The sequence below is a fragment of the Eucyclogobius newberryi genome, unplaced genomic scaffold, assembly GCF_026437365.1.
Source record: "Eucyclogobius newberryi isolate DKJ021-1_F unplaced genomic scaffold, fEucNew1.0.hap1 SCAF_292, whole genome shotgun sequence".
In the NCBI taxonomy this organism is placed as follows: Eukaryota; Metazoa; Chordata; class Actinopteri; order Gobiiformes; family Gobiidae; genus Eucyclogobius; species Eucyclogobius newberryi.
In genome coordinates this window covers 33,253-51,077 of record NW_027315937.1, presented here as the reverse complement: position 1 = coordinate 51,077, position 17,825 = coordinate 33,253, and the positions used below count along the sequence as shown (strand labels likewise).

The window sequence follows — 17,825 nt, the reverse complement described above, 5'->3', positions numbered from 1 at the left end:
CCAGGTTTAAAGGACCTTATTACTCACACTCGAAAAGCAATGGGCATTGGTCAAATGCAGCCCTCCGTTGCTGGTCCTATCGGACTACTTCAGGCACAACCTCAGTGGAGTCTGTAGTGCTCACTCATCCTTAACACATGTGGTGGTCTTGAATTGGCTGAGCTGATCAACGACACGGAGCCCCACCCTGAGTCTCTTGTCCCAGCAGCCATGGATCATCTGCGTCCATCCTACATGAATAAATAGCTGTTCTTTGCACAGTGTGTGGTGGCGTGGTCCTTGCTAATGAACTATATAATAAACAAAGACCAACACTCGTCTAATTTACACAATAGTTAGTTATTGTGGTCACTTAATTTAGTTAAATGACTGTAAAGCCCAGTGCACACCCATCCGCTAAACTGTTTTTGTGTAAATTATCCACTGACCAAAATTGTAATTGGCATTAAAATGTGTGTTGATGACATAGATATTATTTTCTATTTTTTTTTTCTTGGCAAACTTCTTTTACTGGTGTACAACTGTGAGTGATATTTACCGCAGATATGCTACCAAATATCTGGACTCTAAACACAACTTCTTGATTTTGTTGGGGTACCTAACCTTTTTTTTTGTTTGAAAATCAGATACTTAAGCTTCAAAGAAACATTTCTCATGTGACAGAAAACTCAAAAAGACTGACTTTGTCCCTTGGTGTTTGTTGTAGGTGTGTCCGTGTGTCAGCGTCTGGCTGTGGTCAATGCTGACGACTCCAGTCTGAAAAAAGCAGCTCCAGTGCAGCTGAAGGAGGAAAAGGAGGAACACGAGAAGGAGGAGAAGGTTTTCAGCCTGGATCTGGAGCGAGGAGAGATGGGCATCGGGCTGGCTCTTGTCCACACATGGGTGACGTATTTTATTGTTGTACTATTTATGCTACAACTGATATTTCACATTCTGTATGTCTAAAGTGGTCTGTACGTTTCAGGACACAGCGGTGCAGGCGAATGGCCTCTTCATCAGCGCCGTGCTCCCAGACTCCCCGGCCGCTCGGACTGAGAAGCTGGCCCCAGGAGACAGGATCCTGGCCGTCAACGGAGTCAGTCTGCTGGGAATGGACTACCAGGGGTCAGTAAGGGACAGCCGGACAAGTTGGACACATTCACGTCCATCATTTCAATTTATTTTATTTACCTTTATTTAACCAGGTAAGAACCATTGAGGTGAAGACCTCTTTTTTAAGGCTGATCTGACAATTGCCACACACAGTAGATTTTTTTTTACACATCTACACTAAAGTTTTATAGTTCGATGGCTGCTTCTTGAATAAATCACTTAATGTAATATGTATTTAATTTACGTGCAGAGGGTTTTATATGTGTGTTACCCTGTACATTCTCGACATAATAGAATGTGGAGGATGTTGGAATGGAATTAATCTACACAACAATCAGGACTAGTGTTGATAACGTTTCAATCTCTATTTGCAGTATGGAAACGTCTGATACTGTATTTGGTTCCATAATCATAAGAGAAACATCAATTTAGTTTATATTTTTTTAAATGTTCGAAAATGAGACTGCTGCTTGCTGCCTGCATGTAATAATATAGTATTTTATCGCTCATAATTCAATTCAATTTATTAACGTGCAAAAGTGAAGAACGGATTAACCAATGTTCATAGGGACGAGGGGCGATGTCCCAGGGTCCTCTGTCCTTAGACAAATGTCCCAGAGTCCTCTGTCCTTAGACCCTCCTACTAGGCCAAGAAAAACTACGAAAAACCTTCTTGGGAAAAAGTAGAAACCTGGAGGAGTTCCAGAGTGAAGGAGAGATCTGACTCCCACAGATGGACAGGAGGACGCGAGAGAGACAGTGGAGCTGGAGCCACTCAGGAGGAGAACCAGTTCTTCAGGAGGAGAACCAGTCCTTCAGGAGGAGAACCAGTTCTTCAGGAGGAGAACCAGTCCTTCAGGAGGAGAACCAGTTCTTCAGGAGGAGAACCAGTCCTTCAGGAGGAGAACCAGTTCTTCAGGAGGAGAACCAGTTCTTCAGGAGGAGAACCAGTTCTTCCAGGCAGATGAAGAACCGTTCTATGGGGTAGAGACCGTTTCTCCAGGAGAGGATCATCTGGATCCACAGGTCATTGATGTGTCTGTTCCACTCCCGGCAGGAAGTGAGAGAAGAAGAAGAAAAAGCAATGAAAAGTTTGCAAGTGAAATTAAATATTAAATATGGTTTTATGAATAAGTAGTCTTTATGAGAGGATAGTGCTCAAGCTGCCATACTTCCCCTAGAGTTGCTCCTAGGGCAGCGGAGCTGAAACTGTAGCTTCATATTTCTGTTCCTAACTGGTCTGACCATAAGTCATTTCAAAGAGGAACGTTTAAGCCTGGACTTAAATGAAGAGACTGTGTCGCCTCTTTAACATGGACAGGAGCTCTACCTCCTACTGTGCTTTTAGAGACTCTTGGGACCACCAGAAGGCTCTACCTCCTACTGTGCTTTTAGAGACTCTTGGCACCACCAGAAGGCCAGCATTTGAGAGTGAAGAGCTCTGATTGGATTCTATAGCATCTTTGAGGTGGGAGGGGCCATGTCATTTATGGTTTTGTAAATCAGTAGGAGGAGTTTAAATGTGATTGTCAAGAAATGAGACATACACCAGATGCTATTCCGTAACACATAGAGAACACAATTCAACTTAGAATATGAAACGACACAGAAATGTCAGACATTTGTGTGGCATGCATGGGAGAAAACGCGGGGACTGTGTCAGCCAGGCCGTTGTAAGGAGCCTGGCTGACCCTCCTGCATCTCACCCCTGCGTCTCACCCTGTTTTTTCCCATGCTGGTTGGTTTTATTAGATATTCTGGAATAGGCGGGTCACATTTCTCATTGGTCAGCCTCACATCAAGGCACTTGATATTTTTCCGTAGAGATCAAGCCTTGGGTAAACATTACCCAGACTCCTCTGGGCTGTCACCCCCCCTCGGGTAAACATCCTTTAGCCCATCTTTACGACCCCTTCACAAATGCAGTTTGTCACACACCCGTTCTTCTCTTAGACAAATGATGCAGATAAAATATCACTATTATGCAGATAAAATACATCACAGAAATATAATCATATATTCACATTTTATCACATTTCCCTCCTGTTTATCAAAGCATTAGTCTACTGTCTCATATGCCAAACACATTATTCTTTTCAGTTTTCAACATGTCTTTCATATTGGTGTTAAAATGACACTTTTACACACAAAAAGTGATGCACATTTCTCAACATTGAACAAAATTCTTTTCTCTCGGCCCACAACATTTCTACAGCATTACTGTCCTAAATTTTGAGTCAGATTGGTTAATCTCTGTAATTTGACAAACAGACAATTTATCTTGTCTATAATTTGGTGCGGTGTGATGGGAAATATAGAAGTACAAGCGGAAAGCCCTTAAACCCGCTGCTCTCTGGTCAGTCACTTTGACTCGTCAGGGACCTCTCTGGACACCCCAATAGAATCAAATACGTAGTATCAGGTGCTACTGGGACCAGACTGTCCACTAACCTCTCGACCTTGACCCTGCGGTATGGTTCTGGGTGATGCTGATCACAAAAGGGATACATAGGCACATCGTCCTACACCCTTTGCCTCCAAGTGCTTTCTCAGCACTGTGTCCCCACACCACCATACGTCCTCTCTTGGTTTCTTAAGAAACCTCCTCCCGCTGCTCGCTTCGGTCACACCTATGACACATATGAACTGGTACATTTCCCATCTCAATTCATAATCTTATTAACATTACATGTAGTTATGTTGTAGCAGATAAAAAAGCTCTCTTAGTTAGTGCAAACAATAGTGGCAACAATATGCCATTGTGTTTCTTCAGCTACTGTCATGTCAATTGTACATTATACATTTCACATTACACATTTCATAACCTTTCAAGTTGATCACTTATTTTCTTCCCTCTATTCCAGGTCTGTGTATGTTGATCGATTGTACCGATTGTCCCAATTGTCCCGTGCATAATTCAGGTGTTCAGCACCCATATTACCGTCATCGCTGTGATGATGATAACTGTTGATTCTTTTTCGCAGAGTATGGTACTCTGCGCACCGTAGCCTCTGGCTCTCGTTCATCGTAGCAGAGTATCGTACTCTACCGTAGACTCTGGACAAAACTCATACAAACGAAGTCCTGCGTCTGCGATGTTATGGATCTGCCACTGTGTTGTCCAGACATTTCTCTCACTTTCCCATGAGAGCACCCATGTTCTTGTCCCTCCAATGGTCGGTGAGCGGACGACACGGTGTGGCTCCGTCCACTTTTGCATCAATTGCCTTAGTTAATGACACACAGTCATGTCTTTCCTGGGAGGGCATTGGACGTCACTATTTAACTTATTCCCTCACTCACGTCTACATGCAATACGAGGTTTCCTCATGATAATACAAATAAATAAGTTACTGATATAACTTTTACTATCACTTTACTTACTACTCATTCTACTCCTATGTCCAAAAACATCAGTCGTCACCCATTTGCCCACATTATCACTTCCAGGCCTGTGCCTGCATTTGATTCTAAATTTAAAAACACTTCTGTCTTTTCGTCCTGTACTTTCATCTAGTCATGCATTATGGTTACATAATAAGTCCAAAAAGATAATTTTGTCAAGTCCAAAAATAAAACAAAACAAAACGTGGCTTTGTTTGGTGCACACAAAAAACACGATACCGTAAAAACACAACTTTTGTCTTCTATGTCGGGGACAGGAAGTGTCCTGTCTGTGATCACATTCCCCAAAAAATTGGCCATCTATAAAGATCTGAAATAATCTTCATCTCTTATCAAGTTTAATACAATCTTTATAATTGATTGTTGTCAATCAAAACAAAAACCCTTAAATTTGTTGAAATACTAAAATTTAAAACCAGCTGAGTTTAGTTTTACTTATTTCATCAGTTCAGAGCGTCCTCTGAACTGCTTTCCCCTCTCCTGCCTTGTTGACCCCCATTATCTCCCCCTCTCTGCCACGTCATCTGAGCACACTGGAAGTCTCCCTCCAAAATCCTCTTATGACTTTTCCTTTGTCTTTTTACAGTTTGGGGTGATCATTCTGGCATTATGTGGTCTCGGTCGTCTGAGAGAAATGCTACTTGCTTTACAGTCACGGTCAATGTCAAGCTTCTAGAGAAAATTCCTTATTAGATTCCTCCGGACATAAACGTGGTGTTTAAGATTCACCCGTGACTGCAAATTTTAGATCTCTCAGAATAACACCTTGTGACCCTTGTATGATTAATTGTGATTCACACTTGTTAGTTAATCACTTATTAATCCTCATTCACACATTCACACTTTCTCTCCCTTACTTCCTTCGCTCGTGCACAGCTTACATTCACACATCTTTATGTCAGTAACAACTCGGCATGAGGCTTCATAACTTTCTTTCGGTGAGAAACTTAACTCGTGGTGAGCAATTTAAACTCCCTTATGTGTGTATCTACACAAAGCCAACCAATATTTTTCTTTTTTAATGAGTAAATATTAAACTCCTGTATTTTTGACTGAGAAATATTAAACTCCTGTATTTTTTGTCAATGAGAAATATTAAACTCCTCTTTATGCAAGTAACTACACTCCTGCATAAAGCCTATGCATAAAAACGTTTCATGGCTAACTCTTTCACACACAATGTTTTTGTCTAACCTTCTTTGTCGCCTGTGTTCTCCTGCTGCTTTCAAACGACGCGCTCTCCTCGCGGAGAATGAGGTGCGATGGGCGGCCACGGGAAAAGTGGACTTCCTTTAGCTGTGCACAGACTTCACCGATTCACCCGACAATCTCCGCGAAGGGCAGCTGGTCGTCAGGCTCGATAGGACCAGAAAATGTCAGGAAATGAGACATACACCAGATGCTATTCCTTAACACATAGAGAACACAATTCAACTTAGAATATGAAACGACACAGAAACATCAGACATTTGTGTGGCATGCATGGGAGAAAACGCGGGGACTGTGTCAGCCAGGCCGTTGTAAGGAGCCTGGCTGACCCTCCTGCGTCTCACCCCTGCGTCTCACCCTGTTTTTTCCCATGCTGGTTGGTTTTATTAGATATTCTGGAATAGGCGGGTCACATTTCTCATTGGTCAGCCTCACATCAAGGCACTTGATATTTTTCCGTAGAGATCAAGCCTTGGGTAAACATTACCCAGACTTCTCTGGGCTGTCACCCCCCCTCGGGTAAACATCCTTTAGCCCATCTTTACGACCCCTTCACAAATGCAGTTTGTCACACACCCGTTCTTCTCTTAGACTAATGATGCAGATAAAATATCACTATTATGCAGATAAAATACATCAGAAATATAATCATATATTCACATTTTATCACAGTGATTCTAAAATGTACAGGAGCCAGTGAAGCGACTCCAGCACCGGCGTAATGTGCTCTCTTCTTTTAGGTCCTGTTATAATCTTGCTGCTGCATTTTGGACAAGTTAAAGCTTTTTATGGAGCTTTTAGGACCAGCTGTGAGCAGGAGTTACAGGAGAATCGAGACGTTACAAATGCAGGAGACGTTTCAGCTTCACTTTTAGGCAGAATTCTTCTGATTTGATCTTTATTACGCAGACGGAAATAGTCTGTTTTACAGGCTTGATTTATATGAGCTTTAAATGAGAGCTCCTGGTCCAATCAGACTCTGAGGTTTCTTACAGTAGAACTGGAGGCTACACTGACATTGTCCAGTGTGACTATCTGCTCAGATAAAGCGTCTCGTAGATGTTTAGGACCAGCACAATGACCTCCAGCGCAATGACCTCCAACACAATGACCTCCAGCACAATGACCTCCAGCACAATGACCTCCAGCACAATGACCTCCAGCACAATGACCTCGTTTTTTTCAGGGTTAAGAAGCAGATCATTAAGTGTCCTCCAGGTTTTTATCTCCTTCACACGAGCTCTAAGTCTGTCTACTTGATCGCTCTGATCAGGTTCATTGATAAATACAGCTGAGTGTCGTCTGCAGAGCAGTGGAAGTTAATGCCATGTGACCTGATCATGTGACCTAACGGCAGCATGTAAAGAGTAAACAGAACTGGACCCAGTACCGACCCCTGAGGTCTGTACATTCTAACCTCTGCAGTAGAATGTTGTGGTTGATGGTCAAACGCTGAGGTCAGAACTAGGATTGAGACCAGTCCATCATCTGCAGCTGATAACACATCATTTGTGACTTTAACTAGTGCAGTTTCAGTGCTGTGGTGGGCTCTGAACCCTGCTGTGGTGGGCTCTGAACCCTGCTGTGGTGGGCTCTGGACCCTGTTGTGGTGGGCTCTGAACCCTGCAGTGGTGGGCTCTGGACCCTGTTGTGGTGGGCTCTGAACCCTGCTGTGGTGGGCTCTGAACCCTGCTGTGGTGGGCTCTGAACCCTGCTGTGGTGGGCTCTGAACCCTGCTGTGGTGGGCTCTGAACCCTGCTGTGGTGGGCTCTGAACACTGCTGTGGTGGGCTCTGGACCCGGCTGTGGTGGGCTCTGAACCCTGCTGTGGTGGGCTCTGAACCCTGCTGTGGTGGGCTCTGGACCCTGCTGTGGTGGGCTCTGGACCCTGCAGTGGTGGGCTCTGGACCCTGCTGTGGTGGGCTCTGGACCCTGCTGTGGTGGGCGACAAAGCTGTTTTACAACAACTTTTTTCAAGGATTTTAGAGACGAAGGGAAGATTATAAATAGGTCTGTAGTTTAACAATAGGTCGGGATCTAGATGAGTCTTTTTCAGAAGAGGTTTAATGACGTCATGTTTGAAGGACGTGGAACATAAGCACTTTCTACTGAAGTATTTATTATATTCAGAAAAGAGTCTATAATTAGGGGGAGAATGTCTTTGAGGAGCTTGGAATGGGGTCTAGGACACAAGTGGATTTATATGGGACGTTAGATTTACAGCTTGGGCTAGTTCAGGGCGAAAAGTGGGAGTCATTTCATCTCATTTATCTCTGATTGTTTTTATTTTATTGTTAAAAAATAGGAGGAAATCATCAGAGCTGAGAGAAGCTGGGAGTGAGGGCTCTACTGCTGTGACAGTGTGTTACCATGGTTACAGCGCTGAAAAAAACTGTAGTGTTACTTTTGTTGACTTCTATTAGATGTGAATAGTCTGTGGTTTGGGCCTCACACAGAGCTGCTGATAGGACAGGAGTTTTTAGGGATTCTTCTGTGTGGGAGGGGCCAAATGTTCCTTCTAACTTTCTAAGGGATCTTCTCAAAATAGGTTGAAGCTAAAAAAAAAATCGTCTCTCTGGACTCCCTCCCCCCCTCAAAAGACAAAAATCCCATTCAACCCAAACTGTGAGAGGACCACATTGAGATGGTCTCAAGAGGACGAGAGAGAGAGAAACTCATGTTTCTTGTCAAAACCTGTAATTGTCAGTTGCCTGAGTTTAGACCTCAGACATGTCAGAGTGACAGGAGCAGGACACGCCCTTTTGTCTCAGTGAGAATCTCACGTCTTCTGTGATTGGTCGAAACCTCATGTGGGTTTGTGTTGGTCGTTCTTCCGGTCAGTGCGCAGCACGTCACTAGAGCCAAATCTCTTGATCATTTGCTGCGCCGCGTCTTGCAGCAAAACAGCTTTTCCAACTTTTCTGCACCAGCCGCGCTGGCGACGCCCGCCCCGCCCTCTGCACAGGCCACGGCGCGCCGTGCTCCCCCGCACGGACCCGCCGCTAGTCCACTAGTTCAAATATAGAGCAAGCCCATTCTCAAACTATATTCTAAGGTCCAGATTTGCCCTGTGCTTCTGTAATGTATTAAATATAAAATACTGTGTTTTTCAGTGGGAAGGAGCTGATCCAGTCGTCAGGAGACAGAGTGACACTGCTGGTGACACGACCACACCCACTGCTGACCACACCCACTGCTGACCACACCCACTGCTGACCACACCCACTGCTGACCACACTCTCCGCTGACCACACCCACTTCTGACCACACCCACTTCTGACCACACCCACTGCTGACCACACTCACTGCTGACCACACCCACTGCTGACCACACCCACATCTGACCACACTCACTGCTGACCACACCCACTTCTGACCACACTCACTGCTGACCACACTCACTGCTGACCACACCCACTGCTGACCACACTCACTGCTGACCACACCCACTGCTGACCACACCCACTGCTGACCACACTCACTGCTGACCACACCCACTTCTGACCACACCCACTCCTGACCACACTCACTGCTGACCACACCCACTTCTGACCACACCCACTGCTGACCACACTCACTGCTGACCACACCCACTGCTGACCACACCCACTGCTGACCACACTCACTGCTGACCACACCCACTTCTGACCACACCCACTCCTGACCACACTCACTGCTGACCACACCCACTTCTGACCACACCCACTGCTGACCACACCCACTGCTGACCACACTCACTGCTGACCACACCCACTTCTGACCACACCCACTGCTGACCACACTCACTGCTGACCACACCCACTGCTGACCACACTCACTGCTGACCACACCCACTGCTGACCACACTCACTGCTGACCACACCCACTTCTGACCACACCCACTGCTGACCACACTCACTGCTGACCACACCCACTGCTGACCACACTCAAGAGTGACAGGCAGCTGTGAGACACAACTGACTAATGTCTCTATTATGAATGTTAATAAATGTATGTTTTTGCACATGTGTGTGTGGATTAATCACATTGTGTTCACACTCACATCATGAACCAACGCAAATCCTGTATTATCAGAACAACATGGTCTAAAGTTTAGATATGGGTTAAGATGTTTAGGTTAGGTTTTTTGTTTAAGTTAGTCTTCTTAATTAGAACGGTTTGTAGTTTCTTCTAAATCAGACATTATACTATTACATACTGTATCTATTGCCTGATTATATTTGCTTTATTCATTTAACCAGGCTCCCCTCTGCAAGGCTATACTCAAAATATCAATAAAGCAAAATATTGCGATATACTTTGAACCACATCACTGATAAAGAGGATCAGGATTATCTGTTTTCTGAAATTAAAGGCATTGAGAACCTGAACGTCCAATGCATTTTGTTATTTTACATAATAACTTTTAACATCGGTGATATCCATGTAATAATGATAATGATAATAATATATTAATATTATTATTATTATTATTTTTAATATTTTTTATCAACAACGTCATTGTTATTTTAAAAAAAGTTCACACATTTGTTTAAGAATAAATGGCGGGTATGAAAAGTAAATATATATATATATATATATATATATATATATATATATATATATATATATATATATGTATTAAAAAAACACCCTAAAAATAACAAAGATCCAATATGAAGCCACATCAGTGAATGCAGAAATTATAACGTAAAGCCTAAAATTAAATATTAGTGTCCAAGACCAAAAGAAGGAGAGAAATGTTGAAAAAGCCTTTCAGTTAACCAATTTACAAAACAATTTTACAAAATAAAGAGACAAAAGATGCGTTAGCAAACTAATGTGGAAACAGCTGATCTATGAAGCGTGTGTTGAGCTGTTTCTTGCACAGACTCAGAGGTCTGATGTTCCATTCCTGAGCCGCTCCAACACAAAACACACTCTGGATGCACTTCTGGGAGTGGACGGACACGGTCCCCGCGGCGACCTCTGGTTTCCCGACATCTGCGTCTGACAAACTGATGACCTTGTATATCAGAGACTGGACTCTTTATAAGATGTTTGTGTAAAATAGTGCAATAGAAATCTGGGGGTAATAATGGACTCAGACCTGATCAAATCAATAACATCAGCAGCTTTTTACCTCAAAAATATTGTGTCTAAACCAAACTTGGAGAGACTTATCCATGTGTTTGTCTCCAGTAGATTAGACTGTAACGGCCTCCTGCTGGTGTCAGAGTCAGGACTAAACATGGACCGGCCTCCTGCTGGTGCCAGAGTCAGGACTAAACATGGACCGGCCTCCTGCTGGTGCCAGAGTCAGGACTAAACATGGAGCGGCCTCCTGCTGGTGCCAGAGTCAGGACTAAACATGGACCGGCCTCCTGCTGGTGTCAGAGTCAGGACTAAACATGGACCGGCCTCCTGCTGGTGCCAGAGTCAGGACTAAACATGGACCGGCCTCCTGCTGGTGCCAGAGTCAGGACTAAACATGGACCGGCCTCCTGCTGGTGCCAGAGTCAGGACTAAACATGGAGCGGCCTCCTGCTGGTGTCAGAGTCAGGACTAAACATGGACCGGCCTCCTGCTGGTGCCAGAGTCAGGACTAAACATGGACCGGCCTCCTGCTGGTGCCAGAGTCAGGACTAAACATGGACCAGCCTCCTGCTGGTGTCAGAGTCAGGACTAAACATGGACCGGCCTCCTGCTGGTGCCAGAGTCAGGACTAAACATGGACCGGCCTCCTGCTGGTGCCAGAGTCAGGACTAAACATGGAGCAGCCTCCTGCTGGTGCCAGAGTCAGGACTAAACATGGACCGGCCTCCTGCTGGTGCCAGAGTCAGGACTAAACATGGAGCGGCCTCCTGCTGGTGCCAGAGTCAGGACTAAACATGGACCAGCCTCCTGCTGGTGTCAGAGTCAGGACTAAACATGGACCGGCCTCCTGCTGGTGCCAGAGTCAGGACTAAACATGGACCGGCCTCCTGCTGGTGCCAGAGTCAGGACTAAACATGGAGCAGCCTCCTGCTGGTGCCAGAGTCAGGACTAAACATGGACCGGCCTCCTGCTGGTGCCAGAGTCAGGACTAAACATGGAGCGGCCTCCTGCTGGTGCCAGAGTCAGGACTAAACATGGACCGGCCTCCTGCTGGTGCCAGAGTCAGGACTAAACATGGACTGGCCTCCTGCTGGTGCCAGAGTCAGAACTAAACATGGAGCGGCCTCCTGCTGGTGCCAGAGTCAGGACTAAACATGGACCGGCCTCCTGCTGGTGCCAGAGTCAGGACTAAACATGGAGCGGCCTCCTGCTGGTGCCAGAGTCAGGACTAAACATGGAGCGGCCTCCTGCTGGTGCCAGAGTCAGGACTAAGCATGGACCGGCCTCCTGCTGGTGCCAGAGTCAGGACTAAACATGGACTGGCCTCCTGCTGGTGCCAGAGTCAGGACTAAACATGGAGCGGCCTCCTGCTGGTGCCAGAGTCAGGACTAAACATGGAGCGGCCTCCTGCTGGTGCCAGAGTCAGGACTAAACATGGAGCAGCCTCCTGCTGGTGCCAGAGTCAGGACTAAACATGGACCGGCCTCCTGCTGGTGCCAGAGTCAGGACTAAACATGGACCGGCCTCCTGCTGGTGCCAGAGTCAGGACTAAACATGGACCGGCCTCCTGCTGGTGCCAGAGTCAGGACTAAACATGGACCGGCCTCCTGCTGGTGCCAGAGTCAGGACTAAACATGGACCGGCCTCCTGATGGTGCCACAGTCAGGACTAAACATGGACCGGCCTCCTGCTGGTGCCAGAGTCAGGACTAAACATGGACCGGCCTCCTGCTGGTGCCAGAGTCAGGACTAAACATGGAGCGGCCTCCTGCTGGTGCCAGAGTCAGGACTAAACATGGAGCGGCCTCCTGCTGGTGCCAGAGTCAGGACTAAACATGGAGCGGCCTCCTGCTGGTGCCAGAGTCAGGACTAAACATGGAGCAGCCTCCTGCTGGTGCCAGAGTCAGGACTAAACATGGAGCGGCCTCCTGCTGGTGCCAGAGTCAGGACTAAACATGGAGCGGCCTCCTGCTGGTGCCAGAGTCAGGACTAAACATGGAGCGGCCTCGTGCTGGTGCCAGAGTCAGGACTAAACATGGACCGGCCTCCTGCTGGTGCCACAGTCAGGACTAAACATGGACCGGCATCCTGCTGGTTCCAGAGTCAGGACTAAACATGGACCGGCCTCCTGCTGGTTCCAGAGTCAGGACTAAACATGGACCGGCCTCCTGCTGGTGCCAGAGTCAGGACTAAACATGGACCAGCCTCCTGCTGGTTCCAGAGTCAGGACTAAACATGGACCGGCCTCCTGCTGGTTCCAGAGTCAGGACTAAACATGGACTGGCCTCCTGCTGGTGCCAGAGTCAGGACTAAACATGGAGCGGCCTCCTGCTGGTTCCAGAGTCAGGACTAAACATGGACCGGCCTCCTGCTGGTGCCAGAGTCAGGACTAAACATGGACCGGCCTCCTGCTGGTGCCAGAGTCAGGACTAAACATGGAGCGGCCTCCTGCTGGTGCCAGAGTCAGGACTAAACATGGACCGGCCTCCTGCTGGTGCCAGAGTCAGGACTAAACATGGACCGGCCTCCTGCTGGTTCCAGAGTCAGGACTAAACATGGAGCGGCCTCCTGCTGGTTCCAGAGTCAGGACTAAACATGGACCGGCCTCCTGCTGGTTCCAGAGTCAGGACTAAACATGGACTGGCCTCCTGCTGGTGCCAGAGTCAGGACTAAACATGGACCGGCCTCCTGCTGGTTCCAGAGTCAGGACTAAACATGGACCGGCCTCCTGCTGGTGCCAGAGTCAGGACTAAACATGGACCGGCCTCCTGCTGGTGCCAGAGTCAGGACTAAACATGGACCGGCCTCCTGATGGTGCCACAGTCAGGACTAAACATGGACCGGCCTCCTGCTGGTGCCAGAGTCAGGACTAAACATGGACCGGCCTCCTGCTGGTGCCAGAGTCAGGACTAAACATGGAGCGGCCTCCTGCTGGTGCCAGAGTCAGGACTAAACATGGAGCGGCCTCCTGCTGGTGCCAGAGTCAGGACTAAACATGGAGCGGCCTCCTGCTGGTGCCAGAGTCAGGACTAAACATGGAGCAGCCTCCTGCTGGTGCCAGAGTCAGGACTAAACATGGAGCGGCCTCCTGCTGGTGCCAGAGTCAGGACTAAACATGGAGCGGCCTCCTGCTGGTGCCAGAGTCAGGACTAAACATGGAGCGGCCTCGTGCTGGTGCCAGAGTCAGGACTAAACATGGACCGGCCTCCTGCTGGTGCCACAGTCAGGACTAAACATGGACCGGCATCCTGCTGGTTCCAGAGTCAGGACTAAACATGAACCGGCCTCCTGCTGGTTCCAGAGTCAGGACTAAACATGGACCGGCCTCCTGCTGGTGCCAGAGTCAGGACTAAACATGGACCAGCCTCCTGCTGGTTCCAGAGTCAGGACTAAACATGGACCGGCCTCCTGCTGGTTCCAGAGTCAGGACTAAACATGGACTGGCCTCCTGCTGGTGCCAGAGTCAGGACTAAACATGGAGCGGCCTCCTGCTGGTTCCAGAGTCAGGACTAAACATGGACCGGCCTCCTGCTGGTTCCAGAGTCAGGACTAAACATGGACCGGCCTCCTGCTGGTGCCAGAGTCAGGACTAAACATGGACCGGCCTCCTGCTGGTGCCAGAGTCAGGACTAAACATGGAGCGGCCTCCTGCTGGTGCCAGAGTCAGGACTAAACATGGACCGGCCTCCTGCTGGTGCCAGAGTCAGGACTAAACATGGACCGGCCTCCTGCTGGTTCCAGAGTCAGGACTAAACATGGAGCGGCCTCCTGCTGGTTCCAGAGTCAGGACTAAACATGGACCGGCCTCCTGCTGGTTCCAGAGTCAGGACTAAACATGGACTGGCCTCCTGCTGGTGCCAGAGTCAGGACTAAACATGGACCGGCCTCCTGCTGGTTCCAGAGTCAGGACTAAACATGGACCGGCCTCCTGCTGGTGCCAGAGTCAGGACTAAACATGGACCGGCCTCCTGCTGGTGCTAGAGTCAGGACTAAACATGGACCGGCCTCCTGCTGGTGCCAGAGTCAGGACTAAACATGGACCGGCCTCCTGCTGGTGCCAGAGTCAGGACAAAATATGGACCGGCCTCGTGCTGGTGCCAGAGTCAGGACTAAACATGGACCGGCCTCCTGCTGGTGCCACAGTCAGGACTAAACATGGACCGGCATCCTGCTGGTTCCAGAGTCAGGACTAAACATGGACCGGCCTCCTGCTGGTTCCAGAGTCAGGACTAAACATGGACCGGCCTCCTGCTGGTGCCAGAGTCAGGACTAAACATGGACCAGCCTCCTGCTGGTTCCAGAGTCAGGACTAAACATGGACCGGCCTCCTGCTGGTTCCAGAGTCAGGACTAAACATGGACTGGCCTCCTGCTGGTGCCAGAGTCAGGACTAAACATGGAGCGGCCTCCTGCTGGTGCCAGAGTCAGGACATATGGCTGAAAGGATTTTCTTTGCACGCTTCTCTTAAACTGTTTTGTGATTTCTGTCATGTCTTTGTGATTTGAATGCATGTTTTTTCCTGCTGTGAAGCACTTTGAATTGCCTCGTGTATGAAATGGTGATATCTTAGTGTTTTTTTTAATCCAATATCTTTACTGTTCGTTTGTATAATAACCCTATTGTTTTTAGCGAGGTACTTTGCCTGTGACCCTGTGGTTATATGGGACATGGGAATGCATGGATAATCAGGCTGGTGTATTACAATTTCTCATGTTAATTTGTTGTTTTTACTGTTATGTTTTATACTATATTAGTGAATAGCATTGAAAAGTATGAAAAACATTAATTGTTTGAGAAAAAAATAACATAAATCAATATTGTCGGTGTCGTCCCTCATTCGTCCTGGAGTGTTCCATTGTAGAACAAGATTCAGTTGCATCATACAACTGACTCTTTTTATCCAACTAAATCAATATTGTGACCCACAGAACATTGTTGTCTATTAAATAATAATTCACTCTATCTCTGTAGGGCATTGTAGGGTTATTCCATACTAAAAGACAGTAGCCTACAGCCTAAAGGCTTTAGTTTAGTGCAAGTTATTATATCAATAATACTGTGAAGAGGTTTGTAGGTGATGAGGAGGACGCTGTTGGATGGGGAGCCAGTGAAGTTGTTGGAGGACGTCAGTGATATGGTCACGTGAGCGGGTGTGGGTGAGGAGTGTTGTGGAAACTATTCTGTAACAAAGACAGAGAAATGAGGCAAAATAGAACCAAGTTGTCTTGTCCAAAAGTGAATCTTTATTTTAGCCGTGCACAGTCAAAATGCTCTCCCTGAGCGTTGTCTCTCCCTGAGCGCTGTCTCTCCCTGAGCGCTGTCTCTCCCTGAGCGTTGTCTCTCCCTGAGCGCTGTCTCTCCCTGAGCGTTGTCTCTCCCTGAGCGTTGTCTCTCCCTGAGCGCTGTCTCTCCCTGAGCATTGTCTCTCCCTGAGCGCTGTCTCTCCCTGAGCGTTGTCTCTCCCTGAGCGCTGTCTCTCCCTGAGCGTTGTCTCTCCCTGAGCGTTGTCTCTCCCTGAGCGTTGTCTCTCCCTGAGCGTTGTCTCTCCCTGAGCGCTGTCTCTCCCTGAGCGCTGTCTCTCCCTGAGCGCTGTCTCTCCCTGAGCGTTGTCTCTCCCTGAGCGTTGTCTCTCCCTGAGCGTTGTCTCTCCCTGAGCGTTGTCTCTCCCTGAGCGTTGTCTCTCCCTGAGCGCTGTCTCTCCCTGAGCGCTGTCTCTCCCTGAGCGCTGTCTCTCCCTGAGCGTTGTCTCTCCCTGAGCGCTGTCTCTCCCTGAGCGCTGTCTCTCCCTGAGCGTTGTCTCTCCCTGAGCGCTGTCTCTCCCTGAGCGCTGTCTCTCCCTGAGCGCTGTCTCTCCCTGAGCGTTGTCTCTCCCTGAGCGCTGTCTCTCCCTGAGCGTTGTCTCTCCCTGAGCGTTGTCTCTCCCTGAGCGTTGTCTCTCCCTGAGCGCTGTCTCTCCCTGAGCGTTGTCTCTCCCTGAGCGTTGTCTCTCCCTGAGCGTTGTCTCTCCCTGAGCGCTGTCTCTCCCTGAGCGTTGTCTCTCCCTGAGCGCTGTCTCTCCCTGAGCGCTGTCTCTCCCTGAGCGTTGTCTCTCCCTGAGCGTTGTCTCTCCCTGAGCGTTGTCTCTCCCTGAGCGCTGTCTCTCCCTGAGCGCTGTCTCTCCCTGAGCGTTGTCTCTCCCTGAGCGTTGTCTCTCCCTGAGCGCTGTCTCTCCCTGAGCGTTGTCTCTCCCTGAGCGTTGTCTCTCCCTGAGCGCTGTCTCTCCCTGAGCGCTGTCTCTCCCTGAGCGCTGTCTCTCCCTGAGCGCTGTCTCTCCCTGAGCGCTGTCTCTCCCTGAGCGTTGTCTCTCCCTGAGCGCTGTCTCTCCCTGAGCGCTGTCTCTCCCTGAGCGCTGTCTCTCCCTGAGCGTTGTCTCTCCCTGAGCGCTGTCTCTCCCTGAGCGTTGTCTCTCCCTGAGCGCTGTCTCTCCCTGAGCGTTGTCTCTCCCTGAGCGCTGTCTCTCCCTGAGCGTTGTCTCTCCCTGAGCGCTGTCTCTCCCTGAGCGCTGTCTCTCCCTGAGCGTTGTCTCTCCCTGAGCGTTGTCTCTCCCTGAGCGTTGTCTCTCCCTGAGCGCTGTCTCTCCCTGAGCGCTGTCTCTCCCTGAGCGTTGTCTCTCCCTGAGCGTTGTCTCTCCCTGAGCGCTGTCTCTCCCTGAGCGTTGTCTCTCCCTGAGCGTTGTCTCTCCCTGAGCGCTGTCTCTCCCTGAGCGCTGTCTCTCCCTGAGCGTTGTCTCTCCCTGAGCGCTGTCTCTCCCTGAGCGCTGTCTCTCCCTGAGCGCTGTCTCTCCCTGAGCGTTGTCTCTCCCTGAGCGCTGTCTCTCCCTGAGCGCTGTCTCTCCCTGAGCGCTGTCTCTCCCTGAGCGTTGTCTCTCCCTGAGCGTTGTCTCTCCCTGAGCGCTGTCTCTCCCTGAGCGCTGTCTCTCCCTGAGCGCTGTCTCTCCCTGAGCGCTGTCTCTCCCTGAGCGCTGTCTCTCCTTGGATCTCCAGCTGTCAGTCTGTTTACCCAGGGA

The 17,825-nt window shown here is 48.8% G+C and overlaps 1 protein-coding gene across 1 annotated transcript in view; it reads left to right on the top strand.

Annotated features, from left to right (window-relative positions):
* LOC140373435 (uncharacterized) overlaps positions 1–9,017 on the top strand; it is a 46,549-nt gene extending 37,532 nt beyond the window's left edge. Inside the window, exons 14-16 of the mRNA XM_072459903.1 lie at positions 707–882; positions 965–1,104; positions 8,819–9,017. Coding sequence (XP_072316004.1) covers positions 707–882; positions 965–1,104; positions 8,819–8,921 — 419 coding nt within the window. The 3' untranslated portion in view covers positions 8,922–9,017. The remainder of the gene's footprint in view (positions 1–706; positions 883–964; positions 1,105–8,818) is intronic.
* The last annotated feature ends 8,808 nt before the right edge of the window (positions 9,018–17,825 follow it).